The following is a 26165-nucleotide window of genomic DNA, read 5'->3' on the forward strand; positions in this document are numbered from 1 at the left end:
TGTATTTCTGGCACTGATTTGAAAAGCTCTTCTGTAGTTGGTTATAAAACCTTTATTTTTTTTTTTTAAGATTTTTTATTTTATTTATTTGTCATAGAGAAGCGAGAGCAAGCACAGGCAGACAGAGTGGCAGGCAGAGGGAGAAGCAGGCTCCCTGCCAAGCAAGGAGCCCGATGTGGGACTCGATCCCAGGACACTGGGATCATGACCTGAGCCGAAGGCAGCTGCTTAACCAACTGAGCCACCCAGGCGTCCCAAAACCTTGATTATTTTAAAGACATGTTGTTCTGTGCAATCTGATGAGTAGGTAAATTCTAGTGCAGAATTGCCATATCATCCACTCCATCATTAATTAATATGTTTTTATGATTATTATATAATATAAATACAATTGAAATCTATAATCTAGTTATGTTAATTTACATGGATAACAACAATGTGCAATAATAATTAAGTTTTTGTCTTTTAAATTAACACTTTTTTAAGGAGAGTCTCTTTTTTAGGGAAGAAATACAAGGGACAACCTAGATGAAATTAAACAGTATATTTTTTCACAGGTTCTCTTAATATTCTTGATTTCATTGATATCTATGCATTGATCCTCATGCCTGACTATACCATAGAATCACTTGTGCTCTGGCCGTCTCCATATATATTTTTAAAGGCTTTTCAGCCAAGCAATTCCAATCTTCAGTTCAGCCAGAGGTTAGTAATCATTGGTCTCAAAGTGTGGTCTCTCGAGCAGTTGCATCAGTATCCTTTCAGGATCTTGTTAGACGTGCAAATTATTGACCCCTTCCTAAACCTCCTGAATCAGAAACTCTAGAAGTAAAACCCAGCAATCTCTCTTTTTAAAAGCCCTCAAATTATTCTGATGCATCCTTAAGTTTGGCACTGTTGGTCTTGATCTTTGGAGGACAGCTCACTAACACATCTCTACAGAATGGCTGAAGATTGGCACCTGTACCAAAGAATTATTCCATCCCCAGAAAATGTAAATCTGCATAATTGATTCCATATTTACAAAGAAATGAGCCAGTGTAAATCCTACTACCCTTGTTTATCTGTTGATATCAACTCTTTGACTTGTGTAATTTGTAGTGTCAGCCATGGGCATTGACACAACGACTATGGAAAATTCTTGACATAATAAACCCTAGGGTTAGCTATCTATACCAGTGATGTGCAGTAGAAATACAATGCAAGCCACGTGTGTGATTTAAAGTTTTTGCATTCCAAAAAGGTAAAAAGGAATAGGTAGAACTGATTTTAATAATACATTTTATTTAACACAGTGAATTCCAAATTAGGATCATTTAACATGTAATGAGTAGAAACATAGTAATGAGGTATTTTATTTATTCATTTATTTACTGAATTGTAAAAGTCTGGTGTGTATTTTACATTTAACAGTGCATCTCATTTCCGACTGAACTATGTTTCAGAGTGCTCAACAGCTCCAGTGGCTGGTGGCTACCATATTACACAGCAGAGATCTATTTATGTCAGAGTTTTGTTGTATATTTTATATATACAGCATATAAATGAGCAGGTGTTACTTAAAAATGTTTATAGTAGGGACACCTGGGGGGCTCAGTTGGTTAAGCAGCTGCCTTCGGCTCAGGTCATGATCCCAGCGTCCTGGGATCGAGTCCCACATTGGGCTCCTTGCTCCGCAGGGAGTCTGCTTCTCCCTCTGCCTCTGCCTTCCACTCTGTCTGCCTGTGCTCGCTCTCACTCTCTCTCTCTCTGACAAATAAATAAATAATATCTTTAAAAAAAAAAAATGTTTATAGTAGAATCTAGCTTCTTGTTCTACCTGTCTCATATTACTGAGTTCTACTGCAGAATATGCTTTTTTTAATTTGACTATAGTTGGACATTGTCTGAGGATAGACCCCGATTGCCTGTTACTTTATTCTTAAAAGATTACAACAACCTAAAAATTTTCCAGAGGATGATTTTTCCATTTTGAAAGGCATGATATAAGTTGGACATAAACATTCTGCTGGTTTTCGGAAGAAGTAATTCTTAATAGTGTCTGAACATTGCTCATGTTTAGAGAAGAGATGATAGTATACAAACTAAGAAGATCAAGTAGAAAAGGATTGCATTTATTTGAGAAGAGAAGTGTGTAGCTAAGCATCTACCTTGACAAAGCAAGCTGTCTACATTTATCAGTCTTTTTAAAAAATCTCTTTTTATATCACTATTTTAAGAATTAATGTGAAATCTCTGGCCTTGGAAACATAACCAAAATTTGGAGAGTTTGAGTTCTTGACTCTGACCTATAATCAAAACCCTGTGATAAGCTACCAAGGGTCCCTAACCTCAGATCCCTAATCTAGGGAACCTTTGCCTCATGTAAAGACTTTAGGAAGCTAATGCTAATAAAACATTCAGTATTGGGCCTGTCACATAATACATGCTCAGGTACTATTAGCTGTTGTTATTTCATTTTAATATACAACATAAAATAATGTGGGGAATGGGAAGAATTTGAATTTTTGTCAAATGTCCCTATGGTAAAGACTTAAATTTTTGATGTAATAGGAAATACTGTTTCAGTAGAGTATACTTAAGAACTTACTTCTTTAAATTCTTACATTTTACTATTTTTAAATAATTCAGTTTCTTCAATGTAAATAGCAAAGAATTTTCCAAAGAAAATGCCAAATTATAATAGAAAAACGAATTCCATTGTTTGCATGAGAATTTTCATAATTTATTTTATCCTCAGCATTTTCAAAGAAGCTTCTTAAATGAAATAATTTATTTTAAATATTCAGAAGATACGACTTCAGGATTTTGGAAGATTTTAATTTAGACTAATTAAATTGTTAACTCATCCTTTTCTTATGTAATTATGGTGTTATTTTGTTACAGTTAAAGTACCAGAGGATCTTGGAACGGTTAGAAAAAGAGAACAAAGAATTAAGAAAATTAGTATTGCAGAAAGATGACAAAGGCATCCATCACAGAAAACTTAAGGTATTTTCAGTTTACCTTAATTTTGCTAATTCCAGAACTTTGCATTTCACATTGTACATTCATCAATACCAGTTTTTAAAGCCATAATGTGTTCTATTCTTTTCTTTCTAACCTGATACCCTTTGGAGATAGGGAAGTCTTTTCCTATATTAAGACACTTCATAAATTATAGTCTACAGATATTTGTTTCATATAGGCCCATAAAATCTTCATCCTTTTAACAGTCATTTCTTGTGAATCCATTTATTTTTCAGAAATACCCCATTTATCTTGAGGCTGATTTAAGTTCTACAGTTATAAAATAAGAATTGTGAGTTGAGGGACATTTAGATATGACTTGGCATCACATCTTAAATTTCCAGTGAATGATAGTCCATTTTCTTCAGTTTTATGAGAATTACTGTTTTCTTCTGGAAGGTTTTGTAGGCATTTTACAGCATTTTTGTAAAAAGTGTATTTTTATCATCAGCACATTGGTAATTACCATTATCAGTAAGTTAAATCTCATTATTGCCCACTAAACCAAGCTGTATGTGCTGAATTAGTTGAATTAGTAACATTTTTAATGTATATCTTATATAAGTAAACAGAATTTGTATATAGCAAACCTACAATAAGTCATGGCACATGTATTCTGAAGCCAGGGTCCAAAGATAAGGTGTTCCTCTTTAACCTACATGTATTAATAGTTCTAACTGTAAATCATGACTTCATAAAACAGATAAATAGCATGGCTTTATTCACAATTTACATGTGGTGTAAAGTAAAGTAAAGTCATATCCAAATGTAATATATTTTGAGAGTTCACCTCAGAAATGGTATTTTTTCTCATAAAATGAAATGGTAATGAAAATTTCAAGAATTTTTTGTTTATTTTTTAGTGGAAAGGATAGCAGTTGCTTTCCATTTAATTACTTCTAGGTGTTAAGAGCTGAAAGGAAATGTTGGCCATCATTTTGTTCCTACCTTGCATTGAAACTTGTCTTTAATTATTAAATGCTTGGCATGGTAGTCCTTTTTTTCCTCGCTTGTTTATTTGTTCATTAGTTGTTCAAATACTTTATTGAAGTATTTGCCAGGTACCATGTTCTGTCCTGGTTCTCGAGAGAGAAACAATGCAGGATGTCTGCCCTTGATGCTCTCACACTTGAGTCTGTACAACTGTCACAGTACACTTACTCATTCTGACTGATTTAATAGTCTTCTTAGTGATTTCTTCTCTACTTTTATCCTTTCTTCAGTTTCTCTCCCCTCGCCACCATACACATACCAAACTTGATAGGGGATGATTTCCTTGTAGTTGGTCACCTGACTCCTTTTTTGGCCTTTGTGGTGTTAATGATCTTCCTTTGTTGGGCATTTAATATTTGTTCTTCAATATTAAACAGTAACTTCCCTCTTTTAACATTTAATTGGAAGGTTAGAAAATCCTCAGTTAATGTACTATATTAAATCAGCATATCTCTAAATTGAGTGAGAGAAAATGGAATTTTATTATATACTGTTTTACTATAAAGTATATTATGTAATTAGAAAAAAAATCATTATAGAAAAACATTTTGGATTTATCAACTTTTTTTCTCTTGACACATCTGATTTTCTTTAATTTATTCATATTAATTTTTGAAATTTTCTAGAAATCTTTGATTGACATGTATTCTGAAGTTCTTGATGTTCTGTCTGATTATGATGCCAGTTACAATACACAAGATCATCTGCCAAGGGTAAGTGAAAAATTTATATGCAGTGAGCTTGCTCTTCAGCAAAAGAACACTTCAGATTTTAAAAAAGTTATGTGTATGTGTATGTACATACTCAGACACACAGTCTAGCCATATACATAGGGACATTAGCCATATACATAGGGACATACGACAGAGATATAAACAGAGATATATGTTTTTTACCTATATATTATTATGTGCTTTAGGTGATGTCTTAAGCATTAACTGTTGCTTGACTCTTGGTCCACTGGCTTAGTTATATTTATATGTAATGAAGTAAGGTTATTAGGTACTTGGCATTATGTATTTGTAACATCCACGAAACTAAAATATTGGAACAGTGGATTAAATTAGTCATGAAGGAAATTTAACATCATAGAATTGAAAATGTCTTTATAATGAATAAGCTAGCTACGGAAAAGATTTATAGAACATGAGTGATCTGGTTTTAGAAGTAGTAGTTTAATTTAGCACAACTTTTTGTTAAAAATTTGGATATAAATACTGGATCCAATTAATATTTTACTGTTTATATTTTTGGTATGCATAGAGGTAATGACCATCTTTGTTTTTATGGATGGGATTTTTAAAATCATTTAACTGTATTTTTTTTAAAAGACTGAAAAAATCTCAGTGATATTTCAAATCTATTTAAGTAAAAGTGTGTATTTAAAAAATCTGAACTGATGTTATTTGTTCTATGGTAAGGTTGTTGTGGTTGGAGACCAGAGCGCTGGAAAAACCAGCGTGTTGGAAATGATTGCTCAAGCACGTATATTCCCTCGAGGATCTGGGGAGATGATGACACGCTCTCCGGTTAAGGTAGGACAGTAGGCCATCTGGATGAAACTCCTCGGGAACGTAGCTGCTGCAGTGAAGTTTGTTATGTTGAAATGAAGAATTATAATGAAAAAGAATGGATACATAGCCCTGGGAATTAGTCCTATTGTGGAAATCGGTGCAGGCACAGCCTGGAGACCAGTGTGATAGGAGCAGAGCAGGTGATGGACGAGAGATGGAAGAGGAGGGCAGAGGTGTGGTGGGACCAAGCTTCACTAAGCCGTTGTTAGGACTCTGGATTTTATTCAGAGTGAGGTCAGTGAGAGGTTGAGTCAGAAAATGAGAATATTGGAAGTGGAGTCTGTAAATGTAGATAATTTTCCAGTTTTACTCTAAGAAGAATGGAGCAATGGGGCAGTAGTAGTTGAAATATGTTGGGTCAAGGGAAAGATATTTACCAACTGATTGTAATGATACAGTTTGAGAGGTAAAAATGATGATGTAAGGGGTAGGGAACAATTGCTCATAGTAGCAGAGTCTTTGAGGACAAAGGCTGGGACTCAGCATGCAATATATAGAAGTTCTCACAGTTCATCCATTGCCGCAGGAAAAAAGTCTATGGCTACAGTCTTTCATTCAACAAATATTTATTGAATGCCTAATATGCTTGGCACTGTTCTAGCAGTGTGTTAGTTAAATAAAACAAAGATCCTTTCCATAATGGAGGATGAGTTCCATTAGAAGAAGCAGGCAATAAGTAAGAAGCAAAATAAATGACTGAATTACATAGTATGTTAGAAGCTGGTAATTGTTGTGCCACAAAAAAAAGAAGGTGAAGCCAGGTAAGGGTAGGGTGCCAGGTAGACTGCATTGAGACGATGACATTTGAACCAAGACTTGCACAAAGTAAGGGAAGAAGTCATGTGGATATCTAGTTCAAGAGTGTTCCATGCAGAGAAAAAGTTAGTGCAAAGCCCCTGAGGTAGTTCGGTGGCTGTTGTGTTCAAGGCCAGAGTGAAGAGTAGTGGATGGAAGATGAGATCAGAGGACTAATGGGAGGCAGCAGGAAACAGATCATTAGAGCTTTGTTGGTCATTGCACAGACTTGGATTTTTATTTTGAATGAAATAGGGAGCCAGTGCAGGGTTTTGAACAGAGTAATACTACATTTTTTTTAATAGAGAAAGAGTTCTCCTGTGCGTACAAGTGGAGAGGGGTGCAGAGGGAGAGGGAGAATATCCCAAGCAGACTCTGTGCTGAGTGCAGAGCCCGACACAGGGCTCGATCCCAGGACCCCAAGATGACAACCTGAGCCAAAATCAAAAGCTGAACGCTCAATCGACTGAGCTACCCAGGCGCCCTATAATACTACTTTTTAAAAAGGCTCACTGTAGCTGCTGTGCTGAAAATAGATGTAAGTAAGATGGGTAGATCGAGAGAGACCAAATGGGAAGCTTTTGGAATGTTCAGGTGATTGTTTCACCAGGGAACTAGCCTCAAAGATGATAAGAGATTATTGGATTATGGATCGATTCTTAAAGCAAAATCAGTAGGATTTCTTAGCATACTTGATATGAAGAAGTGTAAGTCAGTTATCAAGATGATGCCAGTGCTTTTTGGCCTGAATAAATTAGAACATGTAATTGATATGGGGGAGTCTGGAGTAGTGGGAGTTAGCCCTGGAGAGAAGATTGGGAGTTTTTGACTTGCAAGGGATATTAACAAATAAGTAGCAGTTGGAGACTTGGGCTAGAGACATAAATTTAGACGTCATAATCAAATATCTAAAGGTGGTATGTAAAGCCATGGTCTTACTAGGTAAGTTCACTGAGGGAGTGAGGAAAGAGAAGACACAGGACGAAGGATTGTGTCCTGGGCATACCCAAGATTAAGAGGTTGAGGGTGGAGCAGACAACAAAGGAGCTTCTCAAGGAGCCAGCAGTGTAATAGGGGGAACCCAAGCAGCACAGTGTACTGGAAGCCAGGTCAAGAAAATAACTAGGAGGAAGCAGTGATCAGTGAGGTCAAACACTGCTGACAGATCAGGAAAGATGAAGACTAATAATTGGCCATTTTACCAGTGAAGGCAATTAAGTAGAATATGTGCAAGTATCCTTCTGCTTGCTTCCACTTGCTCAGTGAAATGAGAGGCTAGATTATCAGCTATGAAGTAATGAGAGGGGAGAAGGTATTAAAGATCGAGTGAACAAGTCTTTCTAGGCAAGTGGTGACTCCAGAAGTGAGTTGATGGAGATAAGGCAAGATATAATAGGATTCCTGAGCCATACTAAGGTCTCCATTAAGATCTGTGGAGATAGGGGCGCCTGGGTGGCTCAGTCGGTTGAATGTCCAGCTCTTCAGTTTTGGCTCAGGTCATATTCTCAAGGTCATGAGATCAAGCCCCCATGTTGGGCTCTGTTGCTGGGTTGGGGCCTACTTAAGATTCTCTTTCTCCCTCTGCCTCTCTTTCCACCCCTCCACTTGCACATCTGCTCTTTCTCTCAAAAAAGATCTGTGGACATAAATTCAGGGGGAAAGCTGAAAGCTGTCGTAAGGTGTTTTTTTTTTTCTTTTACTTCAGCTGGTGGGTGTAGAGTAATGGCAGAATTAGAAAATTGACATCACCAAGAACAAAGGCCAGAATAGATAATAAGGCTAGTGCTAAAATCTTCCAGAAATGAAGTCTGTTCAAAACTGCAACAAGCAGTCTAGTGTGATTTATAACAGAGTGCACTGTTTTGGATCTGGGCATGAATTCAACTATGTTGTGTAAAACCAGTTTCTTTTCCGTTGCTCCATGGTTTTGTGTGAACACACCAAACTTTATAGGTCCATCTTACTATTGATAGGCACTTGGGATATTTCTGGTGGGGGGAAAGTCTGACTGTACCTCATAGCTTATTCTATAATCATCTCTAAAAATGTTGTAAATCTACCTTCTACATTGCTACCAGCACTCTAATTATAGTGGCTGTTATATGAATAGCATTATGAATGATATTATATTTTAGGAAGGAATTCATTTTCTTCTGGCAGGTGAGTAAATCATGAACAGATTTCCTTGAAACAGACAAGGCTGGTTTCTTTCCGGTTCACCATTACTTCTCTAGAATTTACCAGGACTTCTTCTCTTTGATAGACTCTGAACTCTGTGTTTTTGTCTCCCCTAGACAGATTGCCAGAATCTTGATTTAGCCTCTTTAGCAGATTCTTTCTGTTTTGCTAACTCATGTGCAAACATGTTACGGGGAAATTGTGGACAAAAGGTAGGGCTTGGTTTTTGGAGATTGATTTCTGCTGTCAGTTTTTTTCTGGAGCTTTAGCACCTTAAGCCAGGGCTGCTTGATACCCTCTGATTTCTGATCTTGTCTCCTCAACCCACTAAGACTGCTTCAAGTTTTAACCTTTTCTCTTACGTGACCCTGTGCCACAAATCTATAAGCACCCCAAAGGAAAACAGCCATAGGAATATGCCCCTAAAATCCTCTGGGGTCTTGGGCCCAGTCCAGGATGCCATGGCTGCTCTCTGATGCTTTCAAACAGCTAAGTTTTGTTGGTTTTCTTAGCAAGTCTCAGTAGAAGGAATTGTATTTTAAAAGTAAAATTGGATCATTATAAAGAAGCCTGAAAAGCAAAGGAATGTGAACTTTAGAAGTCCTCATGAAAGCCCTGACTGTTGATATATAAGCTGTTAGGGAATTCTTTATGCAGATGTCTCTCACTCCTTGGGTAGAAGCTACATTAGCTCCCCTGTGGTCAGTCTTATGTGCACGTAGGTTTTGCTGCACTGTCCATTTAGTTCTGTGTATTATTTCTCCCAGGAGGTAGTGAGCTCTAAACGAGGGACAGTAGATTCTTTGTTTACCCTCCGGCAGCACTTGACACAGTTAGTCCTCAATAGATAGAAGTTGAATGAATGAATTGTCCTTTACCTAAGTTAACCTTTGAAGTTAAATCCAAGATTTCTTTTTGTTTTTCAAGTTGTAGTTTGATGGTTCTGTTCTTAGTAGTCTTCTAGCATTGACTGGAAAAGGATAGGGGCAGCAGCATTTTGTTTTAGGTCATGAAAGATCAAGAGTAGCCAGCAGTCTTGTTGGGAAATTACAGCACATGCAACAGATATATGGACAATACAGATAAAAAATTCTGTAGTCTCTGCACTGCCATGTTGACAGCCCCCAAGGATGTTCCTTTATGTGTACTGTGAGGGGATGCCTGGATTTATGCAGTGCAGTGGGCTGCTCTAGACCCTGTAAGTCCTATGGGATCAATATGAATTGTAAATGTATTACTACATCTTGATTTTCCATTAATTTCAGGTTACTCTGAGTGAAGGTCCTCACCATGTGGCCTTGTTTAAAGATAGTTCTCGGGAGTTCGATCTTACCAAAGAGGAGGATGTAAGTAGAATTTGTATGAGGTTCATGGTAGCTTCTAACTCCTATAAGTTTAAGAAAGACAACTAAACTGGAATATTTGTTAGTTGAAGATTTTCATAGGATTTTGTTGTTTTCTATTAATAGCTCGCAGCATTAAGACATGAAATAGAACTCCGAATGAGGAAAAATGTGAAAGAAGGCTGTACTGTTAGTCCTGAGGTAAGTGTTGTAATTCATTTTAACAATGTTCTGTGGAAATTCAGAGTTTATGATTTGAGATAAATCATGATTGGCATTCATGTTTAGATTGCAGCTATTCTAAAACACACAGATTTTTAAAAATATTCCAAATAATGTATCATTTTGTGAGTAATTTTCTAGAATAATTAAATAAAAGGATCAGAAAAAGAATAACTTCTTTCTGAATGGATGAGGTACAGAATTTTCAGAACATACATATCATGAATATATTACTAACAGATCGCCGCCCATGGTGAATTTTGTTTTCTTTTGTTTTCCCTGAGTAGACCATATCTTTAAATGTAAAAGGCCCGGGATTGCAGAGGATGGTGCTTGTTGACTTACCAGGTGTGATCAATGTAAGTATATATAGAACATGTATTTTTGTCTTGTTCCTATTGTGGAAAATATGTGTAACGATATTTAAAACCTTTTTCTTCAAGACTGTGACATCAGGCATGGCTCCTGACACAAAGGAAACTATTTTCAGTATCAGCAAAGCTTATATGCAGAATCCTAATGCCATCATACTGTGTATTCAAGGTAAATCTTATCAAAAGGTTTTAATTGCACTGATATGCTTCCCTCTTTAGCAGGCTAAGCTTTGCTCTAAATATGCACATTACATAAACATACAAGATAAATGTCTTGCCCTCCCTAAATCATTCATTTATTAGTAAATAGGATTGATATTGGCAATATTTTGATAAATTTCATTGTAGGCATCGCAGATTTTTATTAGCTAGAAGTTCTTTTCATAACTAAAATAAATGTATTAAGAAGTTTTCTTACTGTAATGTAGATACAAGGGTGTAGCAAATAGAAATTTTAAAGTCTACTTTGCAGTTGTTATAGTGTCATTTTTCAAATTTTTTTCAGATGGATCTGTGGATGCTGAACGCAGCATTGTGACAGACCTGGTCAGTCAAATGGATCCCCATGGAAGGAGGACAATATTTGTTTTGACCAAAGTAGACCTGGCAGAAAAAAACGTGGCTAGTCCAAGCAGGGTGAGGGCAAGCTCTTCATTGTGAAAGAACAGATTCTTTGTATAAGCTCCAGCTATGATAGGGACTGGTGATAAAAGCAAAAACATACAGCAAACAAAAACTTGTAGAATACTTTAGTGGGATTTTTCTTCTCATTAAAAACAAAGTATTAGAAAGTTAAAGTAAATTACTTAAGTGCAATTTTGAGGTTTAAGTAAAATTCCATAATTTCATTTTGTTTGTTTCAGAAATTCTTAGAAAACTATTAATGCTGCTTACTCTAATTTAAATAATCTTATATGCCGATGTTCATTAACCACTTATTAATTAACCACAAATTAATAATGATTGTGGTGTTTCTTTTCTAAAAAAATTTTTTTTAAGTTAATATTTAAAAATTAGTGTAGGCCTAGTGACACTATAGATTCCTTCTGGACATTATGTATACATTTTTTTGTTGGGGTTTTTTTTTTTTTGCAAACAAACATTACCTTTCCTAACTGATCAAAGACTATGAAGCAGATTTTTATAATACGGAAGGCAATGGGTTGGTCTCAGGCCTCACAGTTGTTATCCATACTCCACCACCAAGCTGTGTTGTCCTTGAGCAAATCTTGTTACTTCTCTGCATCTAGTTAGTGCATAATCCATCCTATTAGTCTAGCTGATCTCTAGGGTCATTTTCATTTCTAAAATTCTGCAGCTTTATACATCTTTATACATGGGGTTCAGTGTCCCTCTTTCTCCTCTAACAATGAGAAAGTTTTATTTCAACATGACATTGTAACTCTTACTAGGGAGCAAGTCATGACTTAGAGCGAGTTCTTTGCTTAGTTCTAAAAGCAGAAGTCAGTGATTGAAAATATAGGGTCTGTAGCCAGATTGCTTGGTTTCAAATGCTGGCTCTACTCTTTGCTAGCTGTATAATGTTGGGTAAATTTTTAAACTTTTTTTAGTGCTTTTGGCTTCCTCATCTGTTGGAATGAAGATATTAATGGTACTATCTCATAAGTTGCAAAGATTTAATGAGTTAAATATTTGTTGTGAAGTGGTTAAAATAGTGCTTGGCACTGTCTTATATACATGATGGCTGTCATCTGTTATATCTTGATCCCCTATAGAACAACTTAAGGTATAAGTATCCATCCCTTGTGCTACTGCTTAGAATTTCTCTCCTTCCCACCTGAAACTTGCTGTGTGTGCCTCTTGTGCTGTGTTCCCAAGATAGACCACCCCAGAGTTTACCAATTCCATAGAAGGATTCACAAGACTCAGCACATAGTCATTCTTACACCAGCATCTGTGAACAGTGATTGGATACAAAGAAGAATCCCAAAAAGCAAAAGTACAAGAGATGGTATCTGGAGGAAACCAGGTTCAGGTTTCCAAGAGCCCTCTCCTGGGAGAGTCCTGAAGGAAACACTTAATCCCTCCAGCAACAAGTTTCTCTTGAGAGACTCAACACCTAAGGTTTTTACTGGGGGCTGTTTACGTAGGCCCCCTCAAGTACCAAAATTCCAGACGCCCAAAGGAAAGCAGATGTTCAGCAGAAACCACATTACTCACACAATGAGCCACTCTTTTGCAGGGAAAGTTTTGTTTCAATGTGGGAATTGTTTACCAGTGAGGTCCTCGGGTGCCAGCTAAGGACCACAGTCTCATGCCTGCTCTGTTAACTCTTCTCTGCACAGCCTCCATGACCTTTGCTTTGCCATGTTTTGAGGGGGAGGGCCTGCTGTGATGCTGCTGGTCCTGGTATGAAGACAAGTAGAAACAAAGTGGAAGGAAATTCTGTGCCTTCTTCCCATGTCCCTTCATTTCTTTCATTCCTTTCCCCTCTTCCCTAGGATAGTAAGTTTGTATTTCTTTTGAAGTGCAGTTAAGTTTTCTATCAGTCCGTTTTTATACCAAAGAGGCAGCATTAGCTCAGGGGTGTAACTTGTCTTGAAGGAGTGATTCTTCCTGTAGTGTTAATGTGAATGGGCTTCTGGGAGCAGAACCTTCAGTTGTTTGAATGATAGATCTCTATGTAAATATGCATTTTTCTGGAGACAGAGTTTATAGTTTTTAGAAAACTAAGTTTATAATTTAGAAAAGGGTTTTTGACCCTAAAAGAGATGAGAGCCAATGGATCCCAATATTTTTAAAAGTAAGATAAGACTGTCCCACCTTGTTTAGAATTTATCTATTTGAAGAAAAGTATAGGGAAATAATCATCACAGCTGCCATTTATCGAGGGTCTCTGCATGCCTGGCACTGTGGTACGTATCATAGTGCTGCAGAGAATCTTCTCAACAGTCATTTTGAAAAAAGTAGCGGGGCGCCTGGGTGGCTCAGTGGGTTAAAGCCTCTGCCTTCGGCTTGGGTCGTGGTCCCAGGGTCCTGGGATCGAGCCCCATATTGGGCTCTCTGCTCAGCATGGAGCCTGCTTCCTCCTCTCTCTCTCTCTCTGCCTACTTCTCTGCCTCCTTATGATCTCTGTCTGTCAAATAAATAAAATCTAAAAAAAAAAAAAAGTGAGTAGCTTCTTCAGGCCTCGTAGCTAGTAAGTGGTGGAATTGAAATTGAACTAAGGCCTGACTCCACTGCACATCATTCCAGATTTTACTAATGCATCTTAGGTCTTAATAATGTATCTTTTAGTGTAATGAAATTAAATACATTCATTTTTTTCCCTCAAATAGCAGTTGAGAACCATTTTAACACTTTTGTACAGATTTATATATTTCACTGAACATATATGTATGCAGCATTATTAAATTTTCTTTTTGAATAGTATGTTGTACTTTAAAAAATTACATAAACATATATCTCACATTTATTTCCCACATTTAAAAATAGATTCAGCAGATTATTGAAGGAAAACTCTTCCCAATGAAAGCTCTGGGTTATTTTGCTGTTGTAACAGGAAAAGGTATGTGAAGAGGTATTATTATATAATTTAAGTTTTTCTTGTTTTCAAATAAAATTAATTTTCTTAGACCTCCATCATCTTTCCCTAGGAAACAGCTCTGAAAGCATTGAAGCTATAAGAGAATATGAAGAAGAATTTTTTCAAAATTCAAAACTCCTAAAGTAGGTATATGGTTTAAATATTTTAAAATTTTATACTGAGGAAGTAGCTTAAACTGTTTTCACTTAAAACATTTGTTATAAAACAAATAAAGCTGTTAGTTTAACATTGAATTTCCAGAATTTTTCCCAAATAACGATCTCTATCTAAAAGGCAAGTCCTCAAGCTACTCAGAATGAGAAGCAGCTTATCACCTGGTACAACACATGCTTGTGTGATAAACTGCCCCTTGGACTGTGGGCACTGAACGATAACACAGACACCTCTTTAGTTTTATTTATGAAATGATATTTAAAAATCAATACTTAACATTTTTATTTATCATTTAAAGAAACCCATCTTGTATTTTATATTTATTTTCCTTCTTTCTCTCTCTCTCTTTTTTCTTCTTTTCTCTTCTCTTCTCTTCTTTTTTTTTCTCTCATAAATAAGTAAGTACCCTGCCCCTGATGTGGATATCAAACTCACAGTAAGATTCGCCTGCCCTTGGGGCGCCTGGGTGGCTCAGTGGGTTAAAGCCGCTGCCTTCTGCTCAGGTCATGATCCCAGGATCCTGGGATCGAGCCCCACATCGGGCTCTCTGCTCAGCAGGAAGCCTGCTTCCTCCTCTCTCTCTGCCTGCCTCTCTGCCTACTTGTGATCTCTGCCTGTCAAATAAATAAATAAAATCTTTAAAAAAAAAAAAAAAAAGATTCGCCTACCCTGGGGCACCTGCGTGGCTCAGTGGGTTAAAGCCTCTGCCTTGGGCTCACATCATGATCCCAGGGTCCTGGAATCGAGCCCTGCATTGGGCTCTCTGCTTGCTAGGGAGCCTGCTTCCTCCTCTCTGTCTCTCTCTCTCTGCCTACTTGTGATCAATCTCTCTCTCTCTCTCTCTCTCTGTCAAATAAATAAATAAATAAATCTTTAAAAAAAAAAAAAAAAAAAAAAGATTTGCCTGCCTACCAGAGTGCCTGGGGGATTCAGTCGGTTCAGCATCTGTCTCTTGATTTTGGCTCAGGTCAGGATCTCGGGGATGTGGGATTGACCCCTGTGTTGGGCTTTGCACTTAGTGGGGAGTCTGCTTGAGATTCTCTCTGTCTTCCCCCTGCCCTTCCCCCTGCCCCTCCCCTTGCTTGCGCCCATACGCACGCTCTCTCTCAATAAATAAATAAATAAAGTATTGTTTTATTGTTTCAAGATTTTATGTATTATTTGAGAGAGAGTGGGGCAAGCAGGGGGAGGATCAGAGGGAAAGGGACAAGCAGACTTTGTGCTGAGCACAGAGCCCAACATCAGGCTCAATATAATGACCCCAAGATCATGACCTGAGCTGAAACCAAGAGTCAGACAGTTAACCAACTGAGCCACCCAGGCATCCCTAAGTAAATAAAATCTTTTAAAATCTTTAAAAAAAAAAAAAAAAAAAAAAGAGTTGCATGCTGAGCCATCCAAGTGCGCTCAACAATTACATTTTGAGTACACATACTTGGTTCTCTTTCAGTATTGGGGAAAGTTGGAGTGGGGGATGAGGATGTCAAAGGGATAGCCCTAAGCAAATATTGACAGAAAATAACAGAAAGTAAGATCCGGACAGAGAAACAAAAAGGAAGAGTTCAGGGACAACTGAATTATATTAAAAATTATATCGAGAGTCTCTAAAAATGGCAACGTATATTTGTGTCTGTATTAGTGTAGTAAGTCAAGGTAGCTCTTGAAAACGTAGTCTTGACTATTATCTGTGGGTACTAGAGCTGACAAGTATATGGAACTTTCAGCTGTCCAACATGATAGGCACTAGCCTCAGGTGGTTATTTAAATTTGAATTAGTTAACTTCAAGGAATTTTAGATTTCTGTTTCTCAGTCACACCAGCCATACATTCCAAGGGCTCAAGTACCCCATGCACTTAGTAGCTCCCATGTAGGTAGCTCAGACAGAGGACATTTTCTGCATCATAGAAGGTTTTATTGAACAGCGCCAGTATAAAATATGAGAGTCACTATTCTCATTATATTATAACAAGCACATTTTCAAACCTGGTGAGAGTGTTGTCCTTTTTGCCATTTTTATGTACATAGCTCTTGTTATTTTTTAATAGGACAAGCATGCTGAAGGCACACCAAGTGACTACAAGAAATTTAAGCCTAGCTGTTTCAGACTGCTTTTGGAAAATGGTACGAGAATCGGTTGAGCAACAGGCGGATAGTTTCAAAGGTAAGTTAACAACTTTAAACATTTCTTTAATTGGCAGTCTTAGGTATCCAGCAGATTCTTTATTCCCTAAACAGTTGCTTTTTAGCTCATTGTCTATTAGCTAGCATGTGGAAAATGGGAAGAATAGAAATTTTCAGTTGTTCAAGAACACTTTCTCCTTCAGAGGAAACATCGCAAGGAGCACTTTGCAGAGTTTAAACAGAGTAAAAAGTTTGCAGTAGTGTTTGGGAGAAAGCTTAGTAAACTAGAGAGGACTCAGATTCCTCTGTTTTAGGGGGAAGAGGGGAATGGTGTTGGAGGCAGAGCAGCCTCTGCTTCAGCTCTGTTGTCCTAGTTCCTGAAGCCCACACCTTCCTGCTCTGTGGCTTTGTTTCCATAGTTTCATTTGATGGGAGTATACTTTCCTTCCCTTTTCCCACTTGGGAATTCTACCTGCTTAGTCCCTCAGCAACCCTATGAGTATTGTTACTGTTCCCATTTTACAGAAGAGGAAACTGGGACACCAGGGTAACTTACCTAGGTGATGCACTCAGTATCACACACAATAAATAATAGACCCAAGATTTGAGTCATTGTGATGTGACTCCAGAGTCCATGCCTTAGCAGCTGTACTAAGCTGTTTCAGCTTTATGCTGTGTGGATTGAAGATGGAGAAGCAAGTCAAGAAGATTGGTTTGGAAAACTGTTGCAATAGTGAGATTCTGAGGTGTTGAGAGCCAGAATACTCAGGAGCAGTAGATACACACCGGAAATTCAGTTAGTACAGAGATAAGTCAGGTCACCTTTAACCACTGCAGCTGGATAGAAAGAGAATCCTGAAACTGGAACGTCTTTCCTTCTTCCTTAGCAACACGTTTTAACCTTGAAACTGAGTGGAAGAATAACTATCCTCGCCTGCGAGAACTTGACCGGGTAATGTTTGTGTGCCTCATGTATTTTGCATATGGCTTGTTTAATATTGTGCTTCAACAGTATTTATGTTGATGAGCAAAGTCTGGTAAGCCACACTGCTTTGGTTTTGACCATAGCATTACTACTTTAGAGCTGCAAGAATACAGTCTCTGTATAAATGCAAGAGTGCAGTTCTCTTCTATAATAATTTTAAATTATTTAGCACATAATATTAAAAAATAATTTTAGATCATAAGTTGCTAAAGCAAGTGTTTAAAAACACTGAAAAAGTGAGGAACATTTCTTTAAAGGTCTTTAGAGAATATATATGTGTAATGTAAACTTTTAAAAATTATACATCAACTTTTTTACCTTTTCAGTATTTACCATGGAGAAATATACTCTAATTTAGTGGGACTTAAATATTGGTTTTCTTTGATTTTAAAATGCTATGTGTTGTAAAACACTGCATCAGTTTATTAACGCTAATAGACTAAATTAATATGTATTGATATTTTCATGTAACACTTGTTACATGAAAAAATACACTCAGAATTGAGTGAATAAGATAGAAATCTGTATTCATGTCTTTGTTCTTATCTGGCTACTGGTATTCCTAAAAAAAAGAGTAGGAGAGAAGAACATTACTTGCTGGTCATGCATGCTTCAGACGTAATCTAACCCTACTAGCCTGTCAGAGGCCTTCTTTTTAGTTATCTCTGAAATTCACATCAGGGCAGATTAATCTTATGAAAATCTTACTTACTTGTATCTTTATTATCTAGAATGAACTATTTGAAAAAGCAAAAAATGAAATCCTCGATGAAGTTATCAGTCTGAGCCAGGTTACACCAAAACATTGGTGAGTATTTGACCTTTTCTCAAAGATTTTACTACATGGATTATAATGAAATATTAAAATTTAGATAAATCAGTGATTTACTGTAGCCTTGGCTCATCCCCCCAAACAGTAAATAGCATAAAAGTATTTCTTTTTGCAAAATCTAACTACTATGGTTGTCTAACTAATTTTTTTAAAAAAGGCTATTTTGGGACACCTGGGTGGCTCAGTTGGTTAAGCCGCTGCCTTTGGCTCAGGTCATGATCCCAGGGTCCTGGGACTGAGTCCCGCATCGGGCTCCTTGCTCAGCAGGGCACCTGTTTCTCTCGCTGCCTCTGCCTGCCTCTCTGCCTGCTTGTGTGTACTCTCTCTGGCAAATAAATAAAATCTTTAAAAAAAAAAAAAAAAAAAAGGCTATTTCAACTGAACTCTCAGGAAAATACTTATATGGCTTCTCCCAAACTAATTTCTACTGTAAGATGATACTACAACATACAAAAAACATTCTGCTTACTGAAAGTGGTCAGTCTTAAATATAATAAATTATATATTTTTTAAGTATCTTTCAGAAAAGGTATTCTGAAAAATTGCTTTCTGCATGGTCCTTTTAAATCTTAATTTGTCTTGGACTTCTTTTTACCATGTAAAAATTTTGATTTCTGTCAAGTCCTTTAGGCAAAAGTTGCATCAAGTTGTATATTATATAAAGATTAGTCTATCAAGAGCTGCCTGGGTGGCTCGATGGGTTAAGCCTCTGCCTTCAGCTCAGGTCGTGATATCAGGGTCCTGGGATCAAGTCCCGCATTGGGCTCTCTGCTAGGCAGGGAGCCTGCTTCCTTCTCTCTCTCTCTCTCTCTTTCTCTCTGCTTGCCTCTCTGCCTACTTGTGATCTCTCTCTGTCAAATAAGTAAAATCTTTAAAAAAAAAAAAAAAGATTAGTCTATCAAAACTGGTTGTTCTTATAGGGGAAGGGAGGGAGAAATAAAACAAGGCAAAATCAGAGGAGACAAACCATAAGACACTCGTAATAATAGGAATCAAACTGGAGGGGCAGTGGGTGGAGAGAATGGGGGAAGAGATGGGTGGTGGACATTAAGGAGGGCATGTGATATGAGCACAGGGTGATAGAATGATCACTGATTTCTGTCTCTGAAACTCAATACATTATGTTATTTAACTGAATTTAAATAAAAAAATAAATTTTAAAAACCTCGTTGCTCTTGTTAGATTAATCACAGAGAACAAAACTATAGTGAAAACTAATTTGTAAAGGGAAAAGAATATGTATTTTCATGTTCTCATTTCTGAGTAAGAACAGTAGGTACTTTTGTAATACGTGCCTCATGTTTTGTACAAATCATATTTTAAGTTGAATTTTATTGGAGATTTTAAAAAATAGGTAAATGCATTATTTTGAAAAGTAGTCATGCAAATCTCTTTCGGGGCAAATTATCACCTTCTCATTATTTATTTATTTTTTTATTTTCACCTTCTATTTATGTTTAAGTGAATTTTGGCACTCTTAAACTTGTTGGATATAGGGCACTGAAACCGAAATAGGTTCTGTGTACCTCAGGCAAGGTGTGTATACATAGCCTTGATTTTTTTTTTGTGATCATATTTTAATTAACAAAGTCCTTGTGCATGAATTATCTTTATGATGAAGTCTATAGCATTTTTAAGAATTTATCATTCTTGGACTAGAACTAAATGTTTTCTGTTCTTCGGTTTGCTCAGCTGAAGATCCAAATTGAGCCTAGAGAGTAGTGTCTAGTCCTTAAATTTGAGTTCAATATTCAATATTATTAGTTCATTTAGTATTGTTAGTTTCCCCACATCAATGTCCTTTCTTCCTCTTCAAGGAGCCAAAGTTGGTCTGTTTCCAGTCTCTTCTCTGTATCCCCAAAAGGATTCTTGATCTTACAGTCCAGCTTATCTTTGTTATTATTTGTATTTTAAGCCAGTTCTATGGCTTTCTGTAAGCTAATTAGCTTTTGAAATTGTAAGATACTGTGTGTGTGTACACACTCACACATGCACACATGTGCACACAAAGAATGAATACTTCTTGTTGTACTAGGTTGTATAAGGATAATGTACATGAAAAGTGATTTGTAAACTATTATAACTAATAATGCTGTTTATGGGAAAAAAATATGGTGCCTCTGTAAATTTCTGTCATCATCATGAAATGGGTAATTTTCTATGCCTACATTAAAGTGAGCAGTGGATATAGATGTCATTTATTTAACACACAGGTGGCTGAAGGGAATTGTGAAGGGATGAGAAGCCTGTATTTCCAGACTGCCTACTGATAAGGCAAGGGAAAGAAATAGGACATATGTCTGCTAGACATTTATTCTGTGAGCTGCTGGATCAGATGATTCTATATCTTTTCATCAGCATTTGTTTTTTTTTTTTTCCTGGACTCTAGCTTAACACAAACATAGATCAAAATAGCAGGTCCTAACTGGAAGTGTTCATACCACACTGAATTCAACTGCATTTTACCCAGAGCATTTTATTTTTGCGACATAGTTGTTACTGTCCTAAGTAGTATTTGTTGTTGTTGCATATGCCTTATGTGATATTTTAGGGTTGACTAAGATATTAATTATTTAATTACCAAGACTACTTGATGTATACTTTGTAATCTGGAAGCGGTATTACAAGTATTTTATATCCCAAACGTGATTGTTTATAATTTACTTATAGGTATTCTACTGTACTGTAACTGTGTTTTTAAAAGATTTGTTAGGGATTTATATTTGACATATGATGCATTATAGGCAGAAATAGGCTCCCAACAATTTCACGTAATATACCTCATCAGGAATTGATTACAAACATTAAGCAGGAGATATTGGTATACCATTAACATTATGTGACCATTATTATAGCTTTTTATGTTTTTCATAGTCATTTAGAAGGGTAGCTGGCTATATTGATAGAAATACACTTTTTAAAAAATGGTATGATGGTATGCATATAACTTTTGGTTAAAAGTGTTAAAGTTTATTTTCTTTAAAGAGTGAAAGGAAAATGGGAATGCACAGCTGAGTTCCCTAACTCAGAGTTGAGGAATTTTAAAAAATTTCTGATATCATAATTCTAGATTTAATGGGTAAAAGGTGTTAGGTAAAGGCAGTGACAGAAAATTGCAGAACCCAGGAGGTGAGAGCAAGCAAGATGACAAAAGTAGCTGAAGACTGTTACCTATGGCTTTAGCATAGGGGAGGCGAGTAGCAGGAGATAAAACAGTAGATACAAATAAGATATAGATTATCAAGGGCCATATAAGCCTTGTTCAGAAGCTTGGAATTTATCCTATGAGCACTGAAGGCCGCTGAATAACTTTAGGGCAGATTTGCGTTTTAGAAAGATCTTTGTACTAGGGAAAGTGGAATGTTATGAAGAAGAGGGCAGTGAGCAAAGAAACAGTTGGCTGTTGAAATTATTTAGATGAGAGGTGATGGTGGCTTGAACTTGAATAGTGGTTGTGCAGATGGAGAAGAGGAGACAGTTTTGAAATATCTGAGAAGTTACCTAGAAGGTAGAATTGATAGGATTTAGTGATTGGATGTATAGATAATGGAAAAATTAGCTAAACAGCAAGTACATTTTTATCCAGTCATTACATTAATGTGAATTTGTAGGAATAAAGATATATTTGACAAAGATGAACATGTAAGAATCTTCACTGTTGTTTTACTAATAAGTATAAAAAAATTAAAAACTTGTGTTTTCTCTTTGAATTAACATATTTGATTTATTCATAGACTAGATTACTGTGATGCTGTTGAAAAATATAAGATGTTGGGGCGCCTGGGTGGCTCAGTGGGTTAAAGCCTCTGCCTTCGGCTTGGGTCATGATCTCAGGGTCTTGGAATTGAGCCCCGCATCAGGCTTTTTGCTTGGCGGGGAGCCTGCTTCCTCCTCTCTCTCTGTCTGTCTCTCTGCCTACTTGTGATCTCTGTCAAATAAATAAATAAAATCTTTAAAAAAAAAAGAAAGAAAAATATAAGATGTTGACATGGAAAACTGTATAATATGCTTTTAACTTTTAAAAAGTGTTTATAAATCAGTCTGTGTAATATGATCTACCTATGTAAACACACATATATTTATGTAAGCATTAAATGTTTTTATTGATAACTTAAGCTGTGAATTATACTACTGAAAGAGGAATTATGGAGGACTTCTTACATTTTCTGTATTAGTTGAAATTATAGAGTGAGACCTCTGCTTTAAAACAAGAAATTTCCATTTTGAAAAGTGTTTTCATTAAAATGGAGTAAAACAGAGGTAAAGTTCCTGGAGATAATGAGGGGAATACATAGAACTATAATGTTAAAGTTATATTTTGTGTATTTGTGGAATTTTACCTAGATGATAGCAAAGTGTAGAATAGCGAAGTCTACAGTCACATAACATGTTAGGAAATGTAAGTAAGGATGCGTGTCAGGGTGGCAGACAGTGTAAGCATATGAGCTGGCCTCAGCACAGGGATTTTTGCGTGAGAGTTGAGGACTAATGGTCCAGAAGAAAGATTGTGGGATGAGGAGAACATGGCTTCCACTTCCTAACTGAGCAGCTTCCGGTCAGCAGAATGTAAGGACAACCACTGTCTGGAAGGGAGAGCCAGGAAAGGCTTGAGGATATAAGGAACAGGCAAAGAGTGAGAATGTAAAGTGGTTTGTTTGTTACGGAACAGAGTATAGGGGGCGCAGTAAACATGATTATGATGAAGGCAGGGGAGCAGGCGGAGTGTGGACAGAGGACAACAGCTTGGAGGTGAAAGGGGAGGTGAGGATTGGGGGGTGAGGATAGGTGACAGCAGCTACCTGTGGTGGGTTGGAAAGAGGCCTCCTATAAGAAAGTTACCATAGACTTGTCAGGATTTGATGGTTTGGAATTTGATAGGACACCTTGAAAGGGTGTCTGAGATGTCAATTCTTGGCCCAGACTCCAGGGAAGAGATGACAGACCAAGTCTGTTCTGAGACAGGAGCAACAAAAAGCTTGGTGGTCAGAGGCTGGATCCTGGCCTTTTATTCATCTTTGAGAAATCTTTAATTTGTGTTTAAAGTTACATGAATATGAATTAAGTTGAAATTAATGAATAGGAGACCCTGAGAAGCTTTTTTTTCCAGTTTGCTCCTAAAAATCTCCCTGTCATTTTCTGTCATTAACACTGTAACTAAATTAACTTTGTCCTTCTGGTCCCCTGTGGTATATCCTTACCTCCTTACACTAACTCTTTGGTGTTCTGGTTGTCACTGAAAACAGACCTGAAAGTTAGCAAGGGGAAACCAGCAGCTAAGCTTATTGACTTAGTAAACTTGTTTTTACACAAGATGTTGAGTGAATATGAGGAGTTTGGATAGAAGGGAGTGTTGACACTTCTCAACTAAGAAAATTGCAGCTTGGCCTTTGGTCAGCTGTTTCTGCTACCCTGAGCCTTGTGGCTGCATAGTAGTGGGTTGAGATTACTCTTAAGACTGACCACTTTGGGGAGGCAGAGTGTTTTTTATGTTGTAGTATTATCTTATAGTAGAAATTTGTTTGGGAGAAGCCAAATATTTTCTTAAGAGTTCAGGTTTTTTCCTTGATTTTTTTTGTTTGTTTGTTTAGAGATCTTTGTTATTCTAAGATGTCTTTAAGGCAGGAAGGATTCTCAACTTGATTATCCATCTTTTACATTGTTACCTTTATTTATCATGATGTGTTGGACAGTTTGACATAGCAGTATCTGATAACATCTCTGTGCTTTGTGCTGTGGTCTGATAAATTGTTAAAATTACACCAAGAAGTTCTCAGACTTGGTCTCCCCTTCACCATCAATATATATAAAGTATTTATTAATATTAGGCAAATAAGCCCTTGAAAAGATGCTCAGAAGTATTAATCATTAGGGAAGTGCAGAACAAAACCATAGTGAGATACCACTGTAAACCTGGCAGAATGACTAACCATATCAAATGTTGGCAACATGTAGAGCATCTAGAACTCTCATACTCTGGTGGGAATGTAAAATAGTTCAACCATTTTGAAAAACAGTTTTGGCAGTACTATAAAAAGTTACTTGTATAATTGCCATATGATACAGCTATTCCAGTCCTAGATGTTTTACCCAAGAGGACCAGCAGTATGTGCCCATACAGTGAATGCTTGTAGCAGCTTTATTTGGAATAGCCAGTAATGGGAAGCAACCCAGATGTCCATTAACAGGTAAATAGATAAACCGATTAATATAGTGGAATACTACTCAGCAGTAAAAAGAAGTGAAACATTGATATACACAACAATGGATGAATCTCAAAATATGCTGAGTAAAAGAAGACAGACAAAATAAGAGTATGCTGTATGGTTGCATTTGTATACAGTTCTAGAAAATACAAGCTAATCTCTAGTAATAAAGTAGATACTGAGGCTAAAACTTTTGGAGATGATGGAGAAGTTCATTATGTTGATTATAGTGATTCACACAGGTGTGTTCATATTGTCAACATTTTAAATATGTGCAATCTATTTTAAGTGAGTGATACTTCAATAAAGCTGTTTTTGAAAGTAAGGTTATGTTTAAATTTTGGTGTTTTTGAAACTTTTTTTTTTTAATTTCAGGGAAGAAATCCTTCAGCAGTCTTTATGGGAAAGAGTATCAACTCATGTGATTGAAAACATCTATCTTCCAGCTGCACAGACCATGAATTCAGGGACTTTTAATACAACAGTGGATATCAAGCTTAAACAGTGGACTGATAAACAGCTTCCTAATAAAGCAGTAGAGGTTAGGATATAATTTATTTAAATGGGTAAGAAGCATTATCTGAAGGGAGTAGGAGCTGTGAGTTTTAGGTTTTATTCCCATCACAGCCATTGTCTCTCCTTTGGGTCATTATGCTCCATTTATTCTGTACTCCTCTTCTCTGTGGTGGGATTAACCTTAATGCTACTACTGGTGACTACCATTATAAAAATTTACTAATTGGTATGGTGCCTGAGAGTATTTGTTCTATTCCAAAGATAACATATAACAAAACCAGCAAAATTTGCTCAAATGTGAAATGTTTTTAGCTTTTTCTGTGGATAAGGATTTCATAAGGAAAATGTTTAATGGATAAAGCATTTCATTTATTGATTTTCTGCAGAGCTCAGTTGTACTTAATCATTTCCTTAGTTTGGGTCCTCCTAGAAGGTTAGACTAGGAATTAAAAGAAAGTACCTTGAAGAATGCTTTTCTGTTACACATGGTCTCCCACTTAGTAGCTGTATGAGCTTTGGACTGGTTGCTTAAGCTTTTTTTTTGTCTGTACATTAAGGATGGTAATGTTGCCTACCTCACAGATTGTTATAAGAGCTAAAAGATATGTGGGGCGCCTGGGTGGCTCAGTGGGTTAAGCCTTTGCCTTCGGCTCAGGTCATGATCCCAGGGTCCTGGGATTGAGCCCCGCATTGGGCTCTCTGCTCAGTGGGGAGCCTGCTTCTCCCCCTCCCTCTGCCTGCCACTCTGCCTACTTGTGATCTTTGCCTGTCAAATAAATAAATAAGATCTTAAAAAAAAAAAAAAAGTAAATGATATGTAAATGTATGTAACATATAAAATATTTAGACATATCTGGCTCACAGTAACTGCACAGTAAGTGCCAGCTGCTGTTATCTAAGTTGATCTGCCATACGTGTTACTCTGAAGAATGATTATTCTAGCAAAGACTCAGCGTGTCCTGTTCTTCTGTGTGAGGTTGCTCACAAAATTAGAATCAGTGTTAAAGATAATTTTATTTTTCATTTTCTTAAAAAGAAAGTGTCAACTTTTTAATTATTCGGGTGTGTTTCCCCCCCTTTCCTGTCCTGCTCTCAGCTTCTTTAAGCTTTCTAAGCACTGACAGCTGTTTTTCCAAAGCTGCATAGAACTGACCCCTGTCAGTTCTCGACACATGTACTTCAAATAATGAGGGGGCTGCTGCCACCACTCCACTAGCTCTTCTCACAGCTGGCCTTGACATCTATCTGGGCCCTGTCCCATGGTAGGGTATTGTCACATCCTAAGGCTCAGCAGGGAA

General features: G+C 36.9%; 1 protein-coding gene across 5 annotated transcripts in view; it reads left to right on the plus strand.

Moving 5' to 3' along the window:
- OPA1 (OPA1 mitochondrial dynamin like GTPase) overlaps window positions 1–26165 on the plus strand; it is an 89785-nt gene that overhangs the window by 24672 nt on the left and 38948 nt on the right. For all 5 annotated transcript variants that reach the window (XM_082685797.1, XM_082685800.1, XM_082685798.1 and 2 more), the window contains 14 exons: window positions 2887–2991; window positions 4629–4715; window positions 5424–5537; window positions 9815–9895; window positions 10019–10093; window positions 10402–10473; window positions 10558–10657; window positions 10994–11124; window positions 13945–14017; window positions 14106–14178; window positions 16256–16371; window positions 17219–17283; window positions 18048–18124; window positions 24727–24892. In XM_082685797.1, the coding sequence (XP_082541923.1) occupies window positions 2887–2991; window positions 4629–4715; window positions 5424–5537; window positions 9815–9895; window positions 10019–10093; window positions 10402–10473; window positions 10558–10657; window positions 10994–11124; window positions 13945–14017; window positions 14106–14178; window positions 16256–16371; window positions 17219–17283; window positions 18048–18124; window positions 24727–24892 (1335 nt within the window). The remainder of the gene's footprint in view (window positions 1–2886; window positions 2992–4628; window positions 4716–5423; window positions 5538–9814; window positions 9896–10018; window positions 10094–10401; window positions 10474–10557; window positions 10658–10993; window positions 11125–13944; window positions 14018–14105; window positions 14179–16255; window positions 16372–17218; window positions 17284–18047; window positions 18125–24726; window positions 24893–26165) is intronic.

This window comes from Mustela nivalis (genome assembly GCF_964662115.1).
Source record: "Mustela nivalis genome assembly, chromosome: 1".
NCBI classification, from domain to species: domain Eukaryota; kingdom Metazoa; phylum Chordata; class Mammalia; order Carnivora; family Mustelidae; genus Mustela; species Mustela nivalis.